The following is a 13,898-nucleotide window of genomic DNA, read 5'->3' as shown; positions in this document are numbered from 1 at the left end:
TAAGATATACCAACTTCATTCTCGTCTGGTATCTAGTTCCTATACATATATACATGTAATACAAGTATATAGATATTAATTTCCCGTCGTCCCACTCCCCTCTCCATATCTAGCAAGGTAGTCTACTCTCAAATATGATATCTCATCAACAACAAAACATATCGTGCTAAACTCCCAAAAAGTCCTTCCTTTCCTTTCCCTCCATTCCATAACACCATCCACCATACCATATAACATAACACCAACCAAATAAAACAACCACCTCCACTCCCATCTATCTACACCCCTCCTCTCTTTTCCTGCCAACATACCCAGCCCAATCCGTCTGCACCCCCAAATCCCCCTTCCATCCCTCCCCATCCCACAAACCCAACCCACAAAGATGTCTCATCGTCGGTCTTCCATGCGGACAATTCCACGGCTGTTCAATTTCCCCCATATGTCTCACCACCTTCTCCATTTGTGTCTTCGTCAACGTCTTCCCAATCATAATACTACTCCTACAAGCTCTCATCGCAAACATTTTCCTTACTTTGCTCGGTCGCACCATACCTGCTCTCCCTCCACTTTCCGCTAATAGTGCGATTAGCTCTTCTAGATCATTGATTGAAAAAGTCGTTTCTCGTGAGACGGGGAGGGATACAAGTTGGCATCTTCCTCCTATATTTTGGGGATGAGGGATCAATTGTTAAGATGAATCCGTTTTGTTCCAATATGTCGAGGTTTTCAGCTACGATTTCTTCTTCTAGTGCCGTTAGAGAAAGAGTTTTGGGGGTAAACTAATCGTTGCGATTGTACAATAGTCGTAGCTTGTAATCGTTCAAAATTATATTTCTCATCTGATGAATGTTGATCAATAATGAAGACATTGTCCGCTGTTTGTATTCCACCATTTTCGCTTGTTGACTCAGGGGCTTTAGACGCGAGGATGAAGCCGAGATTGAATTGACCGATGATTTTCATCTTAGCAAAATCACTTTTCGAAATTGTTAGGGAGAGTCGCTTTTCTGCCCCGACAGAATCGAGAGCATCGTCTTGGGAATTAGAGGTAGTTTGATTTGTGTATCGAGAAAGTGCATCATTCAGAGATTGAAGTTGTTGATTAATATCGAGGACAGTAGTGTCAATTGTCTGTGTCAGGTTGAATGTTGATTCCTTCCTCTTCGCGCCACCTTTCAGAAGTAATTTTGCACGAGAAGTATTTTCTTGTGATGGTAGCTCAGCCATTCTTTCAGCCTCTTCAATCATCTCTTGAACTTTCGCTTCTTCCTGAATCTTCTTCTCCTTTTCATCTATGTAATCTGCGTCTCCATCATTACCATCCGTATCATTGACCGGAGGGGCTTCTGATGATACAGATGCTTCCTCATTTGCCAAAGAAGCGACCAGCGAATCTTCATCGACTCTTGCATCTTGGAGATTAGTCAATGGACTGGCATCAGAAGCGCCCGATGAGTCAGGTTCAGCTGTTTCCAACGTAGATTCTGGTTCCTCTATGTCTACCATATCTGTATCATCATTGGCTCCTGAGGCTTGGGTCCCAGGTGCACCAAACCGTTTAATAAGCCGGCGTCCAAATGACGGCCTAATCGCAGCTCGCTGCGGCTCTATGCCTTTACGTAAGGTAGCAGAAGTGCCATCAACCTTCAATCTCTTTGGAGCCGGTATTCCAATAGAACTAGTCACAGTATGATCACCAATCGTGATTGTGGCCATTTCCTGTTGAGGCCGTCGTGGTCTACTACTTTCAAGCGAGGTCAGTACCCCTGGAGTGGACATTGGAGATGGTGATAGAAGTTGGGGAACGGGCTGTTCTGACTCAGAAATACTAAGCGTAACTCCTGGAGCTTCTACTGTTTTTGATGCTTCTCTGGAGATACTAGCCTCTGCCATGCGGTCATTGAAATCAGCAACGTGTCGAGGAGGTCTATACGTCGGTGCTGGCTGAGATCCTTGAGTAGTTTCAACCGAACTTTCAGGGCTTACAAGATCATCTTCAGCCTCCTCAACCTGGGCAGCCTCCTTGCCAAACTTGGAGATCAATCTTTGCTTTTCCTTCGACAAACCTTGACGAACATCTTGCTCAGGCTTAGGAGCTGCAGGTCGTTGGTCACTCCGTTCCTCTGATTTACGACTGACCCAATTCGAGATTAAGCTAATGGCCTCACCATCTTGTGCCAATGAATCTCGCGATATGCTAGCACGTTTTGCTTTTGAATCAGATTGCACATTAGATCTCTCACTATCTGTATTTTGAGCTTTACTGGGTCGCCTAAATTTCGAGACGGCTTGCGAAGCTTGTTCTTCCTCCTCATCTTCCTCCTCGACAGATGGATCAGATACTTGAGTGCGCCGTTGCGAAGTTTCAGATACGCCAGCAGCTTCTCTATCAATTGTCAATTGCTTATACTGTGGTTGTTTCTGTGCTGGTAATTGAGATACGGGCATTGTATGATCCTGACTTTCAAAGAGTTCAGCGAGAGCCATCTTCAGATTTTCCAACATACGACTCTGATCATGAAGTAATATAGTACGCTTATCAGGACTGACATTGACATCATAGAGATGAGTATCTAATTCGATATTAGCGAATATGAATGGGGATTGAGTGCTTCCCCATCCATTGTATGACTTGTAGACTTCGTTGAAAGCCTTTGCCACTTGGGGTAGTCCACATGGCCTTGAGTTCACGAAGAGCATCTGTCTATCAGGGGTCTGACGTCCTTCTCCTGAAGCTGGACGAGAAATATGGCCAATTATTCGAATATCTTTAGTCCCGCCATCGTTCCCGGTACTCCACCTCTGACCTGGGCCGCTCGTAGGCTCCAATTCTAGACGTAAATCCATTGAAATTAACTGTGTGAGGGTTTTCGCGCCGAAAACATTAACAATATTCTCTCTAGTGGTGGGATTTCCTTTTGTGGAAAAAATCGTTGTCTTTTTGCCCTTAGCCGCCTGCTGAGAAACAGTAAACTTGATACCGGTTTGTATACAAGCGTATTGCCCTAAAACACCTGTAACCTTGCCCCATTCTCGTTTGATGTTCTTTTCAAGCTCGCGTCGTCTCACTGGCAAATTGTTGAATAAGTTCTCTACAATTACTGTAGTTCCTTTCTGCGCAGCCACGACCGATGTGCTCTTTAACTTCCCTGATATCTCGAATTCGAGCTTCGTACCCTTCGGCGCATTTTCTGGCAAACATGTAATGACAGAAAAACTTGAAAGAGCGCAGAGCGAGGACAAGGCTTCACCACGAAAGCCAAACGTTTGAAGGGTCGTCAGGTCGTTATATGTGGACAATTTCGAGGTATGATGTTTGAGTGCTAATGTATCGTAGTTATGCGGTGAAATTCCGCCACCATTATCCTGAACTTCTATTGCTTCGAGCCCTTGATTCTTAAAACGCACATCTATTTAGTCCTTAGCATATGGTTTCCCGGGTAATATAAGTATGGATTTGTTCCTACCAATGCTCGTTGCTCCAGCATCCAGGCTGTTCTCCACCAGTTCTTTCACCACTGAACATAAATCAACAATCACTTGGCCAGACTGGATTTGGTGGATCTGTGAATACAGAGATGATTAGTCCTGTATATCAAGATTGAATTTCATAGAATTTCTCACCGTCCGGCCTTCAATAGGTTTTATGGTAGCCATAGCATTTTTTCTTGGTAGAGAGACGCGGTTGATGTTGGGAAGACGCGCCTGAAGATTGACTGCTTTAAAGTGGTTCTTTCTCGCGTCACAAACGTCACTTTTATTTAAGCTTCATAATTGTCAATGTTATTAGGTATTTACATATATATTAATAAAACTGGAAAAGTAAAAATGGTAAATTACATATATGAAGGGAAAGATTAACAAGACAATAAACTCATCGAGGGGACTCAATAAGTAACCTACCTAAGTATCTACTGATACAACGTCTAAATCATAAGTTTTGCGGGTCACCGGGAACACACCAAATCCTCTCTTCGCTAGGTACGTAGAATTCTCTGCTACATAAAGTACCATTACGGTGTCCAACTCTTCCATTTATTACATTTCCATTCACCAATGAACTTTTAAAGCTTACACATTAGGTCATATGACCATGCTTAGGTAATAATCACTTGGGAAACCTTCACCGCTTTGGTCGATCATGATGGGGCGCGTCCCGTTTTTTACCGGGAGAAAAAGGAGATAGATAGCATGATAAGATAGAGATACAAAGATAAGAGATTTTTTTCCTTCTGCATGATGCATTACCACATCATGATTTACTGTACAGCAACATCACATCACATCATCATCTCATGAGAAAAGCAAAAAGAAAATATATTATTTTTTAAGAATCATGAACTTTTTATTCCGCTCTCCAAAGTTTCATCTCACCAGCAAGAGCTAAATTATGCTGCCATCTGCGCCCTATATAGATATCTGACCGATAGTGGGTGGGAAAAAGAGAAGCGATAATGCATGAACATGCATGGCAAACACCAGCTTCTAAATTGGCTCTTGCATGAGCAGAGGGGAAAACCTGGCGTGAAAGAATCTAGCTTTCATTATCTACTCCAAACACTCCTTTGAAATTCATGCCTTAGAATTTCCCGCCTTTCCATGAGCATGTTGTCATTCGTGAAATAGAAGTCAAGCTTCGTGCTTTTGCGTGTCCGGGTCTAAAATTGATATTCTCAATTGGAGTAGCTGGAGGAGCGGAAAGCGGAACGTGGGTTTTATTATTTTGACATTAATGTGGCGACGCGACCATCCATGCGTCTAGCCGATATTTTTTTGGTGATATTTTGAGGATCCTGGACGTGAAAAGAAATGCAAGATAGGAAGCGCATATTTTCGTGGTAGTACAATCCATCAATGGAGGTGGATACTGGAATATCAGTAGCAGTCTGATGCGAGAGAATGCCAACAAATTTTCATTGAGATCAACGTGCTGCACTAGGGGTAGAGGAAAGATTTCGTTAGGTTGGTATTATCGACAAGAGGCAAAAAGAGACACCACACGCCAATCTTGACATTCCATAATTCGCATAAGATCAAGGAGAGGTTGTGATGATTTTGCTGAACTATGAAGTGACTGATTGTGGAGTTGATGATTCACTGTCCCCAACCATATCTGCGACACGCATTTTCTTAGCGCGGGGTGCCCCGTCACGCAATTCGTTGAGTTCACGTTCAACATCATCCAAGCGACGTTTTAATTGGTTTTCTCGGCGTTGCGACTCCTCGAGTCGATTCATAAGGTTGTGTTCTGATTCTCGGAGCATCGCAACTCCTTGATTCGCATTGGCTTCATCTTGTTCAAGTTGGGTGACTCGGCCTCGAAAGAGTTCATTTATGACTTCGAGCTCATTGACACGGGTTTTCAAAGATGAATTCTGGGCGATAAGTTGTTCGTATGTCTGGGGTACTTCAAGACCATGCGGTCCATTCATAGATGGTGACGCAGATCTTATATCCCCAGGGGAAGGTTGTCTAATGTGCATGGGTGGGAGAGACGGGGAATGATTGTATTGATGTTCTTCCAAGCCATTTCCGTTGAACGGGGGTAAATGGTTACCATACATCGAAGGAGTCGCAGTCCTGGAAATAGGAGAATTCGATCCATCTGAGTGGCCATTGGCAGACTTTCCTGATGTTCTTCTATGTCCTAGAGAACCCGGTGGTGGTGTCCCAGCTTGCGATCGCGCTTGGTCAAGACCATTAGCTTCATAAAGAGTCTGCGACGAAACGCGTTAGCAAACATAATATTTCTGCAGAATAATTAAAATACGAATGAATACCTTTTTCTTCGCACTCTGGGCAGTCCCAGAACTCTTGACGCGATTTCGACTCTTGATAACATCTGTCTTGAGGCTTATCGGCCGAGGTCTTCCGTGCAGCTTCAAAAAGAGACCACAAGCATTGCATAATACGGATCCTATTTCATCTCTGCGCCATAATGGAGTCGTTGAAGTCTGACAATTCTGACAGGTAGGCTGTTGGGTTTCGCGATCATTGTTAGCCATTGTAGCCATGATTGTGGTAGTGATAATATGAGATGTGCAAAATCGCTATCGTTATCGCAGATTGGAATGGACGAAAATTCAGATTGTTGCTCTGCTGATATCGCTTGGGGCTTAATTGATTAAACTCAAGTAGTGGGATGGATAGCGGAAGGAACGGGAAATGCCGAGTACGGTTGACCGTAAAGACTAATGACATGCCATAACTGACTGATAAAGAAAGGGTGACCGTATTTATCGGAACACTTATCCCAAAAGATAGGAGGAGATCGATTGAATGAATGATCGATTGATTGGAAAATGAAAATTCAATGGACATCAGAAACACAGAGACATTTTAAATGCTCCAATTATTTTCTGGTTTTCTCGACAATGGCCAAGAGATGGATGCGACGGAAATTGATTATGTATATAACAATACTCTATTAGAAAAGAGAAAAAAATATACATACCGGTGTATTGTTTTGACCTCCTCCAGAGGTAGCAGATGGTGATGATGTTGCATACCCCATATTCACACTTTGTCCGACGTTGAATGCCCTATGATGATCCAAATTAGCCTTTGAACCATGCATTATGTTGTACATCAAGATCCAAATATATTTGAAACTATGCTCTTCTCGTCCTTGAAAGTCTCGAAAAAATTCCAATGGAAAGCTTAAGTCAACTATTTCAACAATAGTCATTGTTCTTCCCCCCAGCAGATAAGAATTTGTTAATTCAAATTATGCTTGGGATGAAACTTCCACATCGTCCGAGACAATAGTAATTACAAAATTGTATTTTTCCCTCCACATCCCGAACGTACCTCAATTGTGGTGAACTTGTACCGGAAGCTATTGAAGCAAGTGCTGATAGACCAGGAAGCTGCGGCAGAGATGCACTATGGTGTAAAGAGTTCACAGTTGAGGTCGAAGATGGCCGAGAAATAGGATCCATGGGTGGCATGATGGGCAATGATTGCCTTCCATCACTCAACGAAGGTGACATGCGAAAGGGTGGCAGATCTCGACTTTGGTCTCTCGAGGAGGGCCGAAGATGATCGAGGGGCGATGCCCGGTAAATGGGTGCGAGTGTGGAAGCCGTGGTTGCGGTTTGAGGGGGGTAGTTATTAAATCGCGTCCGAAGTAGAACGCGAGGGATATGGTGATATTAGGGCTGGAATCGATTGTCCCTTGAATACTATATAACTTCAAATGTCTATGTTGAAACAGCAGAGATCTTTCGGATAATGACTGGAAGTAAGGCGAGTATGCTGACACTGGTAGCTGGGTTGAAATTATTATTCGAAAATTGCAGGTAGTGAAAGAAGCATAGGACTTTTCGGTTCGCTCAAACGATTGACTGACAGAAACTTGAACTTTTAAAGGGATTGATTGAATTTTGGGTATATAAGGACGATGAATGAAGAGACAGTGACTGATGTTACAATACAAAGAATCAAATCAGAGTTGCGAAGATTGGGGAAGAAGTTCTTGAGAGGAAACGAATTGCAGCTGGATCCTGGCTGCCCCTTATCCATTCGCGCTACCTTGCAATCAAAACGATCTATAAAAAGGATACTCCCGGACGCAAGGTACCTGATAATGACAAGCTCCAAAAATGTACAATTTTTACTACGAGGAATGAGTTATCTACCTATGTGCCATTACTTTGAAGTCAAAGAATGTAATTGAAATTGGTAGTACAATATGAAGGAGTTTCAGATTATTATGATTGAAGTACTTCATCTCCTGGGGATTTCCTCACAACTTCTAGCTACAGCATCAGCATCGAGTATCCATATCGATTGATGCATGCAAGATCGGAACATCTAGTTAAGTTACAGCTAAAAAGCTATGGTAACGTGAAGTTTCAAGATCCATTTCATACAGAGCGATAAAAAGCAATCTTCTAGAAGCAGAAGCAGAAGCATTACGCGGGAACGACAACGACTTGAAGCAATCATAACCTGAAGTAAGCTTACCTTACAATACATATTTCTCATCGAGAACGAACATAACCTCTCAAATCCTCATCCATGCGATCGATGCAAGCCCTAATTGCCATATTTATACATAACAGTAAGTTCTTTAGGTCTAGTTCGTTTGATTTGAGATATACGATACGATATGATATGTAATGAATGATATGTATCCGGGCGGAGGAAGACGATCCACGCATTGGCGCTAAGGCGGCACAAGGGTTCGAAAGTTCCTGACGAACTGAGAGAATTGAGTGGATCAGATTAATCGGCAATTGATAAACAATCTCAACAGAAGCAGAGGAATTATTAAGGCTGGCCATTAAGAATCTTTGAAACGAGACATCGAGAACATTTTTAGTTTACCCCTGAGATGGAAATTTAAGATTACGGTCGTTCCGTGGGTTGAAGGAAGCTCGAGGAAGGAAAGGATGGAAATAAAATGTGTCACGAGCCACTGGGAAACAATAGATTAAGTTCTTTTCCTGTCTTGATCATATGTGCATGTCGATAAAAAAGTAATCTGTGTCTATTCTATAAGCACTTGTCGGTTGAACTTGAGACGTGAGGTGCATACATATCTCATTACTCCGATAAGCTGATCAGCGTATTCCGATCAATGATACGCATGAATGATATGAACTGGCATGAACGGCATAACGGGAAGGTACCCATCGAGTGGAATCCTACATAAGATGGGGTTCTTCAGGCTTCAGCTGATAAAAGGAGGGCCGAGTTATACGGAGTATGAGTACGGAGTAGAAACGTTTATGGATGACGAATTCGTGGGACACCATTCGATAACGTTAATTCTAATCACTCCTCCGTACCGTCTGTCAATCTGTCAATCAATCCTCGGCTTTCATTTTCAGGGGTAAAAATGTACTCCGACCCAGCCGATCCTAGAATTTGGGCTCATCGTTGTAGGTCACGTGTCGTTATTACACTAGTTAGGGTTATCGATAACCCTAGCTTGAGCCAGGAAGCTATTACGGAAGCCTAGATCAAAATTGCACAGATGTCTCAAAAATATTCTGCCCATAACTTTTTTTCGAGCAAGGAAATTTAATTTAATCTTGAAGCTTCATCAAACACCACTCACCATCAACCATCAAAATGCCTTCGGTATACAATAAGGAGAAGCCATGGGATACTGGCGATATTGATAAATGGAAGGTAAATTTCAAAACTTTACAACTTATTCAGTTACCTGGATTCAGCGCAATACTCACACATACCAACTAGATTGAAGCATTCACGCCTGCTGACAATGTCGGAGGTACTTTTGCAGAAGAATCCTCCTTCGTTACCCTTTTCCCGAAATATCGCGAAGTATACCTTAAAACCGTCTGGCCACTTATAATGAAATCGCTCGAGAAATTTGGTATCGCTGCGACTCTTGATTTGCGCGAAGGTTCTATGACGGTCAAAACCACTCGAAAGACGTACGATCCAGCTGCCATTCTTAACGCCCGAGACCTTATCAAGTTACTTGCACGAAGTGTACCTGCGCCGCAAGCGATCAAAATACTTGAGGATGGTGTAGCATGCGACGTTATCAAAATTCGAAACCTGGTTCGAAATAAGGAACGATTCGTGAAGAGAAGACAGAGAATCTTAGGTCCAAACGGGAGCACTTTGAAGGCATTGGAACTTCTTACAGAATGCTATCTACTCGTTCAGGGAAATACTGTATCAGCAATGGGTCCTTACAAAGGTTTAAAAGAGATCCGACGAATCATTGAAGATTGCATGGCCAATATTCATCCTATCTATCACATCAAGGAATTGATGATTAAGCGAGAGTTGGCTAAGGATCCTGAATTGGCGGGCGAGAGCTGGGACAGATTCTTGCCGCAGTTCAAGAAGAGGAATTTGAGCAAGAGAAGAGTGCCTAGGAACGTTACAGACAAGGCCAAGAAAGTTTACACGCCATTCCCACCACCACAGGAGAAGAGCAAGGTGGATCTGCAGATTGAGAGTGGAGAGTACTTTTTGGGCAAGCAAGCAAAGGAGAGAAAAGCTCAAGAGGAGAGGATAGAAAAGCAGAAGGAAGAGAAGGAAGAGAAGATGAGGAAGCGAGCCGAGGAATTTGAGGCGCCAGTTGAGGACGGGGAGAAGAAGGAGAAGAAGAGAAAGAGAGACAAGGATAGTGGGGAGAAGAAGGAAAAGAAGAAGTCGAAAAAGAGGAAGAGCAGTGACGCCGATGGTGATATTGATATGGCCGAGGATTAAAGATAATTGTTCATGGAATTGAGGATTGTATACTGGGGCGCAATCGGGAGTTTTCTGTGGGAAATGCATTCGATATGAGTTTTGTATGCGGGAGACGGATGATGCATCTGTCAAATAAGGGTTTGTAAACTCATACCAAATCAAGTTATTTTCTACACACTCGGTTCAAGGGAATGGCCTTTTGATTGTAGGTTCTTTGTGCCGATAATTGAATGAATTATAAAATAAAATTGACATAGATAATATCTTGAGCTATTTAAACTTGGACACACTCGTACACAAGCTCATCGGCATTGATAGAAAGATGGATCTGCTGACAAAGACCAGACCAGATCAGATTTCTCCGAAAGTACTAGATCCCCCGACCCCGAACACAAACTCAAAAAACAAGCTTATTAATACTGCAAACGCTCTAAGAGTCTAAATACCCAGTACTTTCTGACTACGACATGAATTCTTCAACTCATATCATCCAGCACACATGCGAGGATAATTGGTTATCTTTTTATCTTTTTATCTTATCCATCTCCGAACTGCATACATGGCACATGCGGAGAAGACGGGAGTGTCTAGCGTTTTCTTTTTCATTCCGAACATATAAATTAAGTTATATTTTCCCGTGATAATCGGAAATGTGCACAAGTTGGGAAGGTGATTTGTGTTTGTGGCTGTTGTGCATAGGTAGATTTTGTTAGAACGAGAGCTTTGCTGGGCTGGCGAGTGCTTGGCATCCCACTCGCGAACATCGCTGATACCAATTCTTGGAATCCCTTGTATGTTTTTGAAGAACCGAATTCTTGGCGGACAACGGCAGTTTCCGATCTATGTTATCAGTGATTCTGTGTGTGTTGTAGCTCTACGCGAGTTGAGGTCGTGTCGTATCGTTGTTGTGTTATTCGTGGGCTTTGAAGATCTTTGAAGGGTGGGTGATGATGGGTGGAATTGGAAGTCGAAATAGATGTTACCTGCCTCTTTCATCACCACCATCACGGAGTGAGAAACGCTATGTAGATAGCTTCACATCTAGAGCTTCACGATCTATTGCAGAGTCTTCTCTCGAGTAGTGCTCGAGGGCGATGCATTATCTGAAGTATAAAGAGACATGTATCTCCAAGCTTTGAGTCAACCAGCTTTCCATTCAACAGCAGATCAATCCTCACGGCCTCTCTTTCTATCTTTCTTGGCATCTAAACTTCATCATGAAGGTTCAAACCAGTGCAGCGCTTCTCCTCTCCTCTTGGGTTCCAGCTACCTACGCTTGGGGTACCTTGGGACATGAAACTGTTGCATATATTGCTACCAACTTCGGTACTCAACAATCTTGCCATGATATCACACACATCTCTAACATCACGTTCCCACAGTCTCTGCTTCTACTAAATCCTATTTCCAAGGCATTTTGGGTGATAGCACTACAGACTACTTAGCAAGTGTTGCTGCCTGGGTTAGTCTTCTACTTCCAGATATCACACACCATTCTAATTTCTCTGCAGTCTGATTCGTACCGCTACACTACTGCTGGTAAATTCTCGGCACCGTTTCATTTTATCGATGCAGAGGATAACCCACCTGATTGTGAGTCGATGGAATTTTCTTTACTATTACCTCAATCAAAATGAAAGCGAAAAACTTATTTGCTCGCCTAAACTGCCTGCTTTGTGAATGATACTAATCTCATATTTATTCAGCGTGCGGTGTTGACTACGAGAGAGACTGCGGATCTTCAGGATGCGTCGTCAGTGCCATCCAAAACTACGTGAGCCTGCAACAACTACTTTATTGCCCACAAACAATGCTAAGCCATCGCAGACAACCATTTTACAAAAGGGCACTGCTAGTGCTGCCAACTTGGACATCGCAGCTAAGGTAAGCACCAATTTAAACTCCAAAAGCAGTTACTGATATTCAGCAGATGATCATTCACGTATGTCCTGATTTCCTCTCCCAACTCTGGAAGCCATCATATCTCCATTCCCCATATTCCACATGTCATTTCCAAGGCACATGGGTATCCCATGCAAAAAAGATACTCGGCACCGTGTTCCTCCCTTCATGGGCGAGCCGCCGGTCTAGGAACCACTTACTCACGTACCCTAGTTCGTCGGCGATATCCACCAACCGCTGCACGACGAAGAGCTCGACGTAGGCGGAAACACCATCTCCGTCACCTATGCCGGCAAAAAGACCAATCTGCACGCCATCTGGGATACGCAAATCCCCGAACAATACGTCGGCGGATACTCACTTGCCGATGCGAAAACTTGGGCAGCTACCCTCACCACCGCTATCAAGACCGGAACTTATTCCTCTCTCACCTCGGGCTGGACAAAGGGTATCGATATTGATGACCCAGTCTCTAGTTCGATGGTCTGGGCTCAGGATAGCAATGCCTATGTTTGCAGCACGGTTTTCGCAGAAGGTATTACGGCGGTGGAGTCGGGTGATTTGAGCACGAATGGTTACTATGATGCTGCTATTCCCATTGTTAAGTTGCAGATTGCCAAGGCGGGGTATAGGTTAGTAGTTTTGTTTGTCTTGCTTGTTTTTTGCCAGTGATTTTGGTATCTTGGGACTTGATAGGCTAATGAGTTTGTATTAGACTTGCCGCTTGGTTGGATTTGATCGCTACTGGTACTACTAATCTCTAAGTCATACTGGAAACTGGAAACTGGAAACTGGGAGCTGGGAATGGGGATATGATGAATGAATGAATGGGAAGAAAGAAAGAAAGAAAGAAAGAGAGAAAAAGATGTATATAGAGACATGAGTCAAAAATATCAATACCTACTCAAACATTCTTCGACATTGTATTGTTGCAAATCCGGATTCTCCATAACCTTATGGATGAAACCTTTACAATCAGAAAGTAAAAATAAAAACAAAACAGTATCTCTCACACTATACAAATCCCCAGCTAATAACTTTACATTGAAAACACCGTCTTTATAAACACCCAAACCAACATCGAGTACCTATTCAATATCCACTACCCAATCCCAAAGTAAATAAAATATAAATCAAAAAAAGTTATTACTCAGGTCCATTTCATTTATCTATCAAAATAAATGAAAAGTCTCGGGAATTTTGCAACGGTTATAGGTATAGATACAGATATAGATATATAATAACGAGGTTTTGAATTTTAACAAGGAATTTATGTTCATTAGTCTAAGGGCGGATTGGATAGGGGGAGGGTTGACTGTAATTATAGGATAGCAGATATTGGTAATTGGTAATTGGTAACTGTGTGATGGATGGAGTGGTGGTAAGTGTTTACAACTTATTTGAGCGTAATTATTTTATTTATTTTATTTTGGTATTTTTTTCCTTTTTCTGAAATGGATGTTTGTAAATAGGTAGGTTTGTAAGTTATATATAATAGTAATGAAACTGGGGAAAACTCGTCGGGACGTTGGTTTGAAAGAGCGACAGACTCATGGTAGATAGTGAAGGAAAGGAATACTATATTTGTTATATACATTCTTTCTTCCTTGATCCATAGCCATTGTATAGGCAAAGAAAATCGCATAAATACGAATATACAAATACACACCGCATATAATGAGAACCCCCCCTCCTTCCAAGTCACTAAAACCTAAAAATCTATACATAATCCTCATGCCAGTCATCATCCTCATCATCCTCATCATCCTCATCATCCTCATCATCCTCATGCCAGTCATCATCCTCATCATCCT

General features: G+C 42.6%; 6 protein-coding genes across 6 annotated transcripts in view; 2 read left to right on the top strand and 4 right to left on the bottom strand.

Annotated features, from left to right (window-relative positions):
• SS1G_09786 (hypothetical protein) overlaps positions 1-460 on the bottom strand; it is a gene marked incomplete at both ends in the record, with an annotated part of 981 nt that extends 521 nt beyond the window's left edge. The window contains one exon of the mRNA XM_001589103.1: positions 312-460. Within this exon, the coding sequence (XP_001589153.1) occupies positions 312-460 (149 nt within the window). The remainder of the gene's footprint in view (positions 1-311) is intronic.
• Positions 461-726: 266 nt separating this feature from the next.
• SS1G_09785 (hypothetical protein) lies at positions 727-4,079 on the bottom strand (the record flags this gene model as incomplete). Its single annotated transcript, XM_001589102.1, has 3 exons — positions 727-3,410; positions 3,468-3,518; positions 4,076-4,079. 3 exons carry the CDS (start codon positions 4,077-4,079, stop codon positions 727-729), a joined length of 2,739 nt encoding a protein of 912 aa, XP_001589152.1.
• A 984-nt stretch (positions 4,080-5,063) lies between these two features.
• SS1G_09784 (hypothetical protein) lies at positions 5,064-6,950 on the bottom strand (the record flags this gene model as incomplete). The annotated part of the gene is made up of 4 exons (XM_001589101.1): positions 5,064-5,717; positions 5,781-5,975; positions 6,455-6,542; positions 6,811-6,950. 4 exons carry the CDS (start codon positions 6,948-6,950, stop codon positions 5,064-5,066), a joined length of 1,077 nt encoding a protein of 358 aa, XP_001589151.1.
• A 2,131-nt stretch (positions 6,951-9,081) lies between these two features.
• SS1G_09783 (90S preribosome/SSU processome component KRR1) lies at positions 9,082-10,200 on the top strand (the record flags this gene model as incomplete). The annotated part of the gene is made up of 2 exons (XM_001589100.1): positions 9,082-9,141; positions 9,211-10,200. The coding sequence occupies 2 exons, from the start codon at positions 9,082-9,084 to the stop codon at positions 10,198-10,200; spliced, it is 1,050 nt and encodes a 349-aa protein (XP_001589150.1).
• Positions 10,201-11,399: 1,199 nt separating this feature from the next.
• SS1G_09782 (hypothetical protein) lies at positions 11,400-12,848 on the top strand (the record flags this gene model as incomplete). The annotated part of the gene is made up of 7 exons (XM_001589099.1): positions 11,400-11,508; positions 11,565-11,644; positions 11,694-11,775; positions 11,889-11,956; positions 12,010-12,066; positions 12,298-12,716; positions 12,800-12,848. 7 exons carry the CDS (start codon positions 11,400-11,402, stop codon positions 12,846-12,848), a joined length of 864 nt encoding a protein of 287 aa, XP_001589149.1.
• Positions 12,849-13,795: 947 nt separating this feature from the next.
• Positions 13,796-13,898, bottom strand: part of SS1G_09781 (predicted protein) — a gene marked incomplete at both ends in the record, with an annotated part of 3,339 nt that continues 3,236 nt past the window's right edge. The window contains one exon of the mRNA XM_001589098.1: positions 13,796-13,803. Within this exon, the coding sequence (XP_001589148.1) occupies positions 13,796-13,803 (8 nt within the window). The remainder of the gene's footprint in view (positions 13,804-13,898) is intronic.

The sequence above is a fragment of the Sclerotinia sclerotiorum genome, genomic scaffold (assembly GCF_000146945.2).
Source record: "Sclerotinia sclerotiorum 1980 UF-70 scaffold_14 genomic scaffold, whole genome shotgun sequence".
In the NCBI taxonomy this organism is placed as follows: Eukaryota; Fungi; Ascomycota; class Leotiomycetes; order Helotiales; family Sclerotiniaceae; genus Sclerotinia; species Sclerotinia sclerotiorum.
This window is presented reverse-complemented; position numbering and strand designations above follow the sequence as displayed.